Below are 12,390 nucleotides of genomic sequence, written 5' to 3' on the forward strand. Positions count from 1 at the left end.
GCATGGGTCAATGTGCTGTCTGTTGTTAAAATATCACTCTGATGAGAAACACGATCGTGTGACTAAGGCCTTAGGTGGAGACTAGGAATGGTCAGAATTTCCCAACTTGAAGTATTTTAAAATCTATGTGAGCTTTCTTTTGCACCTAGGTCCAACCCATTCAATAATCTTCATTACTAAACAATATTTCAATATTTCAATACATTGATTATTTGTTTAGATTTTTTTTTTAGCAATAGCATCCTATTACGTATATCATATTACTACATTTAAAAAGTCTATGAAACCTACTGACATGTTGACTGTATTACCTGCTCCCACAATAAGGATCTTCGCTCCACAGCTATGAAAGCAATGCAATAAGGATCTGGATCGGATGTTGTAGTTAAGAAACGCCACCAGGCATCCAAGTTTAGCCAAACCAAACCAAACATTAATAAAGTCTGGTTCATTGTTCATAAGCATAGCCACAGTGTCACCTTTCTTCAGTGTTGTGTACTTCATGAAAACTTTGGCCAACTTATTGCTTCTTCTATCCATTTCACGATATGTGTGGACCTGTCCATGGAATATTATAAAAGCCTTATCAGGGATGCGCTGGGCTTGCTGCACAAAGTGTTCTACAACACTCACCACATGACCTGTCCTTTTATACTTCTCAATCTGAAGGCCATAGCGGATTACTTTCAACAGGTATCTCAGATCAAGCCAGAAGTATGGGTAAAATCTCTTCTGTAAGAAATGAAGAGCTGCCAAGCCTGCCACAAGTCCAGTAATCCAACTTAGAGCCATAGGACTAGTGAACAAAATTGTGTTATATATAATATATGTGCACAAAAAACAATTAATTTATTCAATGAAGAACTACACAAAAAGGAAGACCGCTGTTTCTGGAAGGTGCCATAAATCACTAGTGATGGCAACTATCCATGCCTCCAGGAATCTAAAATAAAGACAGTAGAAGATCAATAACCACTTATATTTTCCGTAAAAGTAACTACAGAAATAAATTCTGAGAAGTATGAAATATACCTTGATCCTGTAGGTGTTAAACTTCAGAATATGGGAGTAATAGGACAATCTCTTCTTGTTCTGTTCTCACTCCTTTCTTTGAGTGCGGGTCCTGTCCACAGAGTTCCTTACATAACCTGATAAAAGGAAGAACACTTTGTTCTGGATTCCATGCTTTTCTCTGCAAGTCTGCAGGGCTGACACATCTCCCACAGCCTGAGACGAAAGAATAATGGGCTTATTTCTTTCAAAAAAGGGGATGCAACTTGACTATGAGCTATGGAATCTGTCCACTCCCAAGTCATCTAAAGCCACCGCCTTCTTGTTTACAAGCCAAAGCTTAGATAACACCCAGATAAACGCCTGCTCATTGCAATGAAGGATTGTAAGGAAGTCTAACAGGGGGGGGGGGAGCTGAAACAAAGAGGAAGTGCAGCATGTTATACAATAAACTGTTAAGCTAAAGTAGCTTCTCAGGCTCACAGTGTAGGACATAGGAGAATCTAAGATTTAATAAGAGGAATTAAGCTGATTATTCACATTACATCTATTTATTACCATGCGTTGCAGATAAAGGCTCAAGTACACTATTTCCTATAGAACGCTATTATAAAATATTTAACGGGATTCAATCATTGTTTTGTAACATGTTACCTATTGATATAGATGCAAGCTGATACTTCCCCAAGCAGTAAATAGTCTATTTTCACAGCAAAAAATAAATAAATACAAAACATACAAACTCACAGGCAGCATGATCCGTGTGATAAAGATATCCTAATGATGGTCCAAGTATTATTTGGGAAAGCCGTACTTTGTGTCGGAATGAGTTTCTGTGTGCCTTATGTAGAAGGACATAATGAAGCTGATTATTATACTGCATTATTCTATTTGTTATAATACGATTCATCTGACTTTATAGTTTCTGCTCTGATTAATGTGCTGCTGACAGCTTGGATATAGAGGGTCTATTCAACTTTATTCTATTTCCTATGTAGATATATATATATATATATATATATATATATATATATATATATATATATATATATTAGACATTGTTATTTAGAGTGTATACAGCAGTAAGAGAAGACAAAAGGAGTTGTATAATAACCTAAATTGGTGATAAAAGAGAATACAAGCTGAATTGTAGTAAGGATAGGTAGGAAAACATCTCAGCTTCCTCACTCCTGGAGGGAGGGTTTTCTGGAAAAAGTTACGTTTTAGTTTCTTGCCACAGTGTATTTAACATGTCATATTAAAGATGGCTACATCTGTACTATAAGAGCTGTGGAGCTTTTTTTTTTTATTGCACCAATGCATCTAAAATAAAAATAAAGTAACTTTGCAAAAAAACTTCTTTAAAAATCTCAGACCATTTTATGTTTACAACAACTATACTGACGTATGCATCTCTATAGTAATAGACTACAAACAAACATTATGTAGTCTAATAATGCAGTCTGTAGTTTGTTCCCCTACTATATCCTCTAGTCTGTCCCCATACTTCTTGCTGATATACATTCAAGTAGTAGGGGACAGTTGTAAGGCCAGGATCACACAGTTTTGATGCAGTTTTTGTGGAACTTTTTGGCTCAGTTTTTGGAGCCAATGCCAAAAGTGGATCCAAAAGGAAGGAAAAGTATAAAGAAAAGACTGATGCATCTCCTTTCTGTTGTGTCCACTTCTGTGTTTGGGTATGTTCACACGGCTTATTTACGGACGTAATTCAGGCGTTTTACGCCTCGATTTACGTCTGAAAATGCACCTCGATAGCGTTGGCAAACATCTGCCCATTCATTAGAATGGGTCTTACGATGTTCTGTGCACACAGGCATTTTTTTTACGCCCCGCTGTCAAAAGGTGGGGCGGAAAAAAGACGCCCGCGTCAAAGAAGTGCCTGTCACTTCTTCAGACGTAAATGGAGCCGTTTTCCATGGAAAACCAGCTCCATTCAACGTCCATAATGGACGCAGCAAACAGCGCCTCAACATGCCATTACGGCTGAAATTACGGAGCTGTTTTCTCCTGAAAACAGCCCCGTAATTGCAGCCGTTACGGACGCTGCCGTGTGAACATACCCTTTTTGGCTAAAAAAAAACTGAGCTAAAACTGCATAAAAACTGTGTGTGTGATACTGGCGTAAGAAAATTAAACATAACTGCATGCTTAGACAACACTGGGAGACACGCAGATCTGCACAATAACTGTAGATAAAAGACAGAGGATATATTTATTTTACATAAATAATACATAAGTAATAAAAAAAAATGGTTGCAAAAGTGTGAATATCCTTTAGTTTAATGTTAGATTTTTAACATTGTCATCACAAACAAGAAATAAAGATGAAAAGTAATATTTTATCACTCCAAAAACACAACATGGAGCCTGATATGGCAAATGTTGAATGATAGAAATATGCATATGGAATTAGCAATCTATATGTCGATCCCATAACAGACTCCACACAAAGAGGACATGTGATTGTAGACATTAAAGGTGAGTCTTGGTGCAATATTGAGTCCCAGAGAGTCCAAGTTTTCTGAAATTCGTCAGTAGTATTGAGGATGACGGCCATCAGATAGTTCATAGAAGGGAGGTCGTTTATACATGTGTACGGGTCCACCCTGGAGGGTGGAGCAGAACATCTCCGAAATAGGGCAATAAGACACTTTGCAACTGTGAAAATGTGGAAGTGCAGCCTAGTACTAGACTTGCTTTGGTCTTTATGAGGTACATTCAGGACATAGGTCAATGGATCTAGAGTGATAGTCCGATCAAGTACGTCCCTGAATAGCGTATTTCCTCCCAATAGAGAATGATCAATTCCAGAACAAGTGGTTAAACTATTAAGTGAACTATATATTTCAGATTACAGGCCCACAGAGTAAGCAAAAGTGTTTAAATAGAGTTGAGGGGCAATCATTGTTCCCAACAGTAATTAAAAGTAATGGACTATCTAGCGATAGCCAAAAGATGCTCGGGACAGGACAAAGTGTTTTTCAATGAGGAAATACTAAGAGCTTTCCCATATAAGGAATATCCAGCAGCATACCAAAACTGTATTGTAGATGTTATTCTTTCAGGAGGATTCGGGGTGAATAAGAAGGGTGTAAGAGGGGAGTGTAGGGTAAACAGCTGGAAACAGATTCTGCAATTATACCAGATCTCTCTCAAAAATGACATTAGTCCTAAGAGGGCACAAGACTGAACCCAGGTGCCTGTCACCAGGTCAGGGAGCTGGGATGTATCAGAGCTAGCCATGGCTTCTACACCTCGGTCCACCTGTTGTAGGATGGTAAGGTAGACCGAGAAGCTAAACGGCATAGGAGGGCAGCCTATGGATGTAGCCATCTTTATCCTTGACTCTGATAACTTGCTGCATCGTGATATCACACAACGAAAGCCGTTGAAAAGTCAATGAAAAAGTGAAGATAAGGGATATTTCTACTGTGTATTTAATGTGTTAAAAGTCAAGCTAAAGACGGCTACATCTGTAATAGTGTAGCGTGATGTCAAGGAGGGCTAGCCCCCTGTAAGGTGCTTGTGGTACGAACGGCCTTAGGGATGCGATGGCACTTAAAATTCCAGATAATGTTAAGAAAAGAGGATTGTATGGCTCGGGGGCTAGTGACATAGACTTGTGTCAAAGAGGTAGAGAGATTTAGGCAAATGGACATTTTAATTGCCTCTATGCGGCCTATTAGTGATATACAGTGTGAACAGAGCATAAGATGTATGAACAGAGCATAAGCTGTTTCTTCATATGTTTCCAAATGTTCCCCACTATTATGTTTATAATTTTTATGTGATACTAGCTGTGCCCGCAAATTCGTACGCGCAGACCACTGAAAAACGCACCGATGCTGTTTTTTTTATAAGTATATTCCTAGCCTTGGACTATACTCAAAACAAAGTGAAAAAAAACAAAGACAATAAACAAGCTTCAATTAAAAATAGTTTTCTTTCAGTAGTCAAGTTCACTACGACAATGCTTCCCTGTAAACAATGTTAGCAGTAGAACCACCAGGGATGTGTGCATAAAGATTGGTGGAGTTCCTAACACGGGAGAGAGCCACATAGAGTGGCCGTGCGCAAAGCAGCTGACACTGAGGTCCACAACCGCAACGTGCAGCGTTTGCCCTGCGCTTTGTTGAGGGTCATAGCGTAACATAAGCTGACAGGAAACTACACGTTTAAAACTGAAGGGAATATTATTTGGAATGAGGATCGCATCCCGTTAAAATCTCAGCTTCTATCACGTTTTGTTGTAGATTTGTGATTTTTAGTCGGGTTCCGTTACATAGTTTTGGTGGGCTTAAATTTCTAAGAAGAATTATGGGGACGCCGACTTTTAAATTAATTTTGTGTGACGGAAGACCGGGTGTGCTTAGGGAATTAAAAAATTAGTTGGTAGCATCTTCTTGTTCAATGACTCTGTTGATAGAGATATATTCTGCACATACCACATGAACACACGTCAATATTTCAGCATTTATTGCTGCTGCCTGGTTGTTGCGAGGGGTCAAAATAGCTCTTTCGCATAGCCAAGACTTTTCATGATTTGTTATTTGCGTTGGGTCAATTTACACAGAAGAAATTAGGTCTTTTAGTGATGGAACAATACAATATAAGTTATCAGGCAAAACTTTCCCTTCTTCTTGCGTATACGTGCCGTCACCAATTTTTAGTACTGAATCTGAAAACTCTTGTGCATTTGGGTTGCCTCCTGTTCGCACCCGTGCCTATTTATTGTTAAATGCATCGGTATAACGTTGCACCACAGACTTGAGCTCTTTAGGCAGGCTCTAATTTCATCTGCCCTCGTTCCTCGTGGTATGACTGGCAATGTCTGCCTAAAATCGCCACAGAAAAGCATTGTCATACCACCCATGGGCTGGTCATTTTGTCTGATATCTCGCAAGGTTCTATCTACTGCTTCTACCGCTTTACGGTTTGCCATAGTGCACTCGTCCCATGTTACTAAGCAGCAATCGCGTAGAACCCTTGCTTTGTCGCTGTTTCTAGAAACATTACACGCTGAGCTTTCCGTAAGATTCAAGTCAATCGGGATCTTGAACATTGATTGGGCGGTTTTGCCTCCAGGCAACAATGTGGCTGCTACGCTCGATGAAGCAACAGCAAGAGCAATTTTGCTTTGATTGTGTAATTGGGCCAAGATGACTTTGGTGAGATATGTTTTTCCCGTCCCACCGGGTGCATCTAAAAACAGGATTTCTCCCAAAGTACCATCTATGCTATGACACACGCAGACTTGAGAACGTTTTGCAATGTTTCGACCAGTTCCGATAGGATTATAGTTTATTTCCGCCGTGTACTCCCTGTTAATGCGTTCCCCGTCTAAAGCTGGTGCGGGCATACCATATTGAGAGACAGGATTAACCCCTATAGATGTAACTATGTCTTGGATCGTCAGCAAACATCGATTCATATTACTTTCACGCAACGTGTTGTTCAGTTTGCCGTTATTGTTTAGTTGTGTATTCCTGAAAAAGTCTTCAACTAATTTCTACTGATATTTTTGCCACAACGGTGCAGCATCTGAAAGTCCACAAAAAAACAGCAAAATGGCAAACAAATCACGCAAGCGATGTGGACTATCGCTGACGCATGCTTCGGCCAAAGTGCCATGCCAATGCTGATCACCATCTATCAAGTGACACACTCGGCAAGCAGCCTGGTAAGTAGGATATTCAATATCGCAATTCGGCAAGCGAAGTAGGTCCTTGCACTGTATGTAGAAGTAAGCGTAAGTAATAGCATTCAGAGTTGTTTGGATGCACCGTATAGACTCTTCCAATAACGTGTTCTTTTAAAATGCCGGGCTCACCATTCACAGCTGTTCCACGTCTTCTACGGTTGAAAACACCTTGCTGCTTATTATAAGTACTGTATAATATGACGGAACTTCGTTATATAACAGTGTTTTTGCGAAATCATCTGTTTTACAAAGTATACCAGCAAAGTGGCTTGTCTCGGATTTTCTAACCGCTCTGCCACATTTTTAGGGTTGAAGTACAATTGTTGCCCGCCTTCAAGGTGAACATCAAGATGCATCACTGGCGGATGTCTCTCGTGAATTTGGAAGCTTAAAATGCGCCACACCGACTCAGAAGAGCTTATATATCGGCCAGATTGGAACCTCGTGACTTCGTCGTATTCATTATTATTTCTCAACGCAAACGTGGCCTGGTCACTACTTGTTGATGTATTTACATATATATTTGATTGCTTCGACGCTGTTACATATTTTGACATTGATGTGAGCTTGAGATGTTCTTAATAACACTGTTAATAGGATACAACCCATCGATTGTCCAAAACAATTTCTTGACGATGTAACCTGACTGTAGCTGTGAAACCCCCCTTGTAGGGGTGATCTACGACGATACAACAGTTATCGTTCTCCCCCGACATCGTTTGCTCAAATAGCGCTCTAGGGTATCTTTTAGAGCAATGACACTCCTGCATGCAAGGTGTGTTTCTATTTAAAGAGCCGCATGGCCCATGAACCATGTGCGTCTTTACAATTTCGTGCAATATCGGATCCTTTGTCCGGTCAGGAAATTCAGCACTTATGACCGTGTCAACAGCATCGTGACAAATTTTTTTTGCAGCCATAGGAGAATGTGGGCGTGTGGCAAGCCTCGCTTTTGCCATTCAACTCTGTACATGAAACAAAGAGCTGAACCAAAAACTTTTTGTTTTGTGATCAGGTCGATAATCAACTTTAGTTTTAAGTGGGAAACTCTGGCTATAATATCATGAATATCATAAGACGCCTGTCCGGTGAGAAGTTCTTGGGAAATTTCGTACCACTTTGGGCTAGTTGTGAATGTTATGAAAAGGTCAGTCCGGCCGTATTTTTGGACATAGCAGAAAACATCTTGTGTTCATGCATGTAAGGGGGACCACCGGTAAAACTGGATGGCAGGATAACTAATCGCCCCCTAAGTTTTCCACGTTATTATCTTGTTGCATGGCGTCTCACAGATGCACGTAATCTTCAGCGCGTATGTACACTAAATGCTCCATCTCTGTTTCGCATACATGCCAACAATAAATTGGCTGAACAATCCCCGAAATAGATAAAACGATTACACCTTATCTGCAGCAGGTATGAATAAAATTGCTGGGCTTATATATTTTAATGAAAATTTGTTACCCTAGTAGTAGGATTAACTTGGTAGAGTCCAAAATTGTACCCATCTTCGGCGTGGCAATAAATTAAAGGATATTGCAGGGCGTCGTAAGCTCTGTGTGTTTTGATAATGCATTGCAGGTGATTGTTGTGAGTGCGCAACACGATGTCACGCCTATCACACTCCTCATCAACTAAAACCACTGCAACTTCATCTGTGACGGGGGCATTATACCTGGCGCGGTGTTCAGCAACAGAATGTCTATCTGCGCAGATGATCATTTTGTAATCATTGCTTTGCCCCTGCGGAATAGACTGTAAGGCTATGTTCACACGGGGTATTTTGCCGAGTTTTTTGACGCGGAAACCGCGTTGCAAAACTCGGCAGAAACGGCCCGAGAACGCCTCCCATTGATTTCAATGGGAGGCGTCGGCGTCTTTTTCCCGCGAGCAGTAAAACTGCCTCGCGGGAAAAAGAAGCGACATGCCCTATCTTCGGGCGCTTCCGCCTCCGACCTCCCATTGACTTCAATGGGAGGCAGGAGAAAGCGTATTTCTCGCTGTTTTATGCCCGCGGCGCTCAATGGGCGCGGGCGAAAAACGGCGCGATAATTGCCGCGAAAATCGTTGTGCAGGGAGAGGAATATCTGCCTCAAAGTTCCAAACGGAATTTTGAGGCAGATATTCCTCCCCCAAAATACTCCGTGTGAACATAGCCTAATGCAGCTTTGAAACTATGCACATACGGATTCACCTGATGCAGGATGTTTTGAAGTGGAGATATAAGGTTACTATTTAGTTGTGGAAAGTTCTGATTTCTGATAATGGCCTGTTCATTTTAATCTGATACTAAATAAATCTGAAGACATTTTGTGGTAGCAAAAATCTGATGAGATGGTAAACTTGGCCTTGCAACTTGAAGGTTGGCATGAATGTTCCCTCTGTAATAAATTTTGCCCCAAAATATGTCATTTGGAATGCGCTGTTATATAAACGGATACTCTCTAAGAAGTGTTTTGATTGTGGATAGTCACCATTTAAAAGTTGTTTTATAAGCTCTGGAGGTTCTTTACATTTTTCAATGTGAACTTTACCACTTGAAGAACAGATTCCATTTGGTTATTTTCTCCATTTGAGAGCACCGCAAAAATTGCAAATTACGACCATACCACCTACGGAAGCAAATTTAGCATAGTCAATCCAGGGGAATACATAAAACCTGCTGTTTCCTTATTGACCCAAGGAACAACATTGTTTGTCGCACCATACTCCTTAGGCCGGATTTACACGAGCGTGTGCGTTTTGCGCGCGCAAAAAATGCGGTGTTTTGTGCACGCAAAAGGTACTTAACAGCTCCTTGTGTCAGCCGCGTATGATGCGTGGCTGCGTGATTTTCGCTCAGCCGCCATCATTATGACGCTCTGTTTGTATGTTTGTAAACAGAAAAGCACGTGGTGCTTTTCTGTTTTCATTCATACTTTTTACTGCTGTTGTGCGAATCACGCACGTCACACGGAAGTGCTTCCGTGTGCTGTGTGTGATTTTCACACACCCATTGACTTCAATGGGTGCGTGATGCGCGAACAACGCACAAATATAGGACATGTCGTGAAACTCACGGACAGTCTGCACGGCCCCATAGACTAATATAGGTCCGTGCGGGGCGCGCGAAAATAACGCGCGTTGCACGGACGTATATCACGTTCGTCGAAATAAGCCCTGAGACTCATCTGAATCTTCTGATGAAATAGACATTCTATTAAGAGAGTGTCAAATTCGATCAGCCTCTAAGCGTGATTGAAGTTGTTCTGCTGTTTCTGCCTGCCGTATTTCATCTACTCTTTCCCTTTCAGTCAATAAATAACTTTCATTATCTTGGCGCGTGCGTTTGTAATTCTCTCTAGCTGATTCCAATCGTCATTGATATTGGTCTTCGCTTTCGAGAGCTCTGGCATAATTGTGACGTTTGCGATCGGAGGTTAATCGCTCTTCACGTTCCTCACTATTTTCAAGCTCTCAAGAGGCCGCTGTGCGAGCTCTCTGACAACTCAAGCGAGATTCTCTGTCGGTGAAAGTTTCAAACTCGCGTTATGACGCATGGTGCTGTCGGTCAGCAGATAGTCACGCTTCGCGTTCCTTGTTACTTTCCAGAGACCGAGAGGCCGCCATGCGAGCACGCTGTGTACTTAGCCGAGACTCACAGTGGGTAGAAGTTTCTGATGCGCAAGTTCTGGCCTGACGTTCTTGAGCTGCAGTAAGTGTCGCCTCACGATCTTCTTCAGATTCTTGAGACCTAATTAGTCTCATTCTTTTTGCATTTCTGCTATATTGAGAAATATTTGATCTTTTTCTGGAAGGCATTTACTCTCTTGAGACTGAGAGGCCGCTGTCCGAGCCCTTTGAGACAACCAATCAGATTACAGTTTTTTTAGGCAGCTAGGTGCATGAAAGCAGCGAGCGCATTGGTTGCTTTATCTCTCTTCTATGTGTAATATCCAGTACAGACAAATGTTGGAACTTCTGTCCATAACAACCAATCAGATTACAGTTTAGATTCTTGTGAAGCCGCTAGGAGAATGAAAGCAGCAACCTGATTGGCAGTTATATGTGCCTCCGATGCATAAAAAAAACAATATAGACGAAAGTTGGAGTTGTTGTCCTTAGCAACCAATAAGATCACAGCTGCAATTATCTGAGGCAGCTTGGACAATTTGCAGCAATCTGATTGATTGCAACCTCTCCCTTATATAACAATCAGTATAGATAAAATTTGGAGCAGTTGCCCATAGCAACCTACTGGTGTCTATTCTTCCAAGACAATACAAAATGAAAGTAAAAATGTGATTGGTTGCCATGGTTTCCATGTGTTTGTTGTTGTTGTACTAATGCAATGTAAATGAATTTTTGAAAACATTAAATTTGCATATCTTCTGATTGAGTGAACCGATTGCGATGAAATAAAAACTAAATTATACTTCAAGTTGACTCATATATTTTTCTAAAAACTCCATCCAAATTGGGTCAGTAGTTTTTACGTGATGCGTGAACAAACAAACAGACAAAAATTCCAAAAACGATCTTAATGCATTCTATCACTTATCCTTCATTCCCCCAATTATTTTTTTTCGCAAATATTTTCAATGTACAGACACGCAATGTTTACACTTTTATTTTATGTAGAGATTCTGCAGGCAAAAAATATTTTTTGCACATACAGATATATATAACAGAATTTTTTTTTTTCAGTTAAACAGTTTGTAGATAAATGATTACACATTGTTTTATTTTTTTTTATTTTTTCACTAGTCAGGAAATATTATAAGTTAGATTCTAATTTATAACATTTCCATGTGCTGGTCACTAGAGGGAGCAATTCCCAAAGATTGCAGCATTGGCATGTGGTAAAGCAACCTCATTGCTTTAAGCTGCAAATTTGGAGTAGACACACTCGCTCTAGTGTCCTCACACAATCCCCCCTCCTTTATCCTGGCTAGTGGCAGGAGAAAGGAGGGGGTTGAATGTTCAAACCTCCTACACTATGTGCCGCCATTTTCTGAGCGAATGCACAGTGTAGGAGGATTAGATACAGTGGTAATCAGACTGTATAACACTAACATACACACACATCACATACACAAACATAACTTACCTGCTCCTGCCGCCACTGCCGCCTCCGCTCCTAGTCCTTGCGTCTGCGCTGCCTTCAACATATGGCCGGAAGCCGCGACCGGAAGTCGTCATCTTACTGTCCGACCGCGGCTTCCGGTCCACATGAAAATGGCGCCGGATGTCGCTCTACCAAAAACCTTCCTTTTGGTCTGTGTGAGAGCGGCGCATGGGCCGTTCCCACACAGATGACGTACACTATAGTGGATGGAACGGCTCCCGTTCGCATTCTCTATGGTAATGTATGTGCCGTATTCCATCTCTGTATGTGTCGTTAATCGACACATACAGAGATGAAAAAAAAATGGCAGCCCCCATAGAGAAGTAAAAGAAAGAAAAAAGTAAAAAGTACAATACAAAAACCCAAATAAATAAAATTTATTTTAATGACATACTAAAAGCATTATTATATATATAAAAAAAAAAATTTGTGACACCTTCCCTTTAAAGCATAAAATACACAGTGGCAAAATCCTTTATATCGAGTTTTTCAATGACTTTTCCATGGCTTTTGTTGCGTGATATCACGCTGCAGCAAGTTATCACAGTCA

At 40.7% G+C, this 12,390-nt stretch overlaps 1 protein-coding gene across 1 annotated transcript in view; it reads right to left on the reverse strand.

Annotated features, from left to right (window-relative positions):
• Positions 1 to 1,261, reverse strand: part of SLC27A6 (solute carrier family 27 member 6) — a 98,527-nt gene extending 97,266 nt beyond the window's left edge. The window contains exons 1-2 of the mRNA XM_075835818.1: positions 1,033 to 1,261; positions 312 to 943 (exon numbers count right to left, since the gene is read on the reverse strand). Of these exons, the coding sequence (XP_075691933.1) occupies positions 312 to 792 (481 nt within the window). The 5' untranslated portion in view covers positions 793 to 943; positions 1,033 to 1,261. The remainder of the gene's footprint in view (positions 1 to 311; positions 944 to 1,032) is intronic.
• Positions 1,262 to 12,390: the final 11,129 nt, after the last annotated feature.

The sequence above is a fragment of the Rhinoderma darwinii genome, chromosome 1 (genome assembly GCF_050947455.1).
Source record: "Rhinoderma darwinii isolate aRhiDar2 chromosome 1, aRhiDar2.hap1, whole genome shotgun sequence".
NCBI lineage: Eukaryota > Metazoa > Chordata > Amphibia > Anura > Rhinodermatidae > Rhinoderma > Rhinoderma darwinii.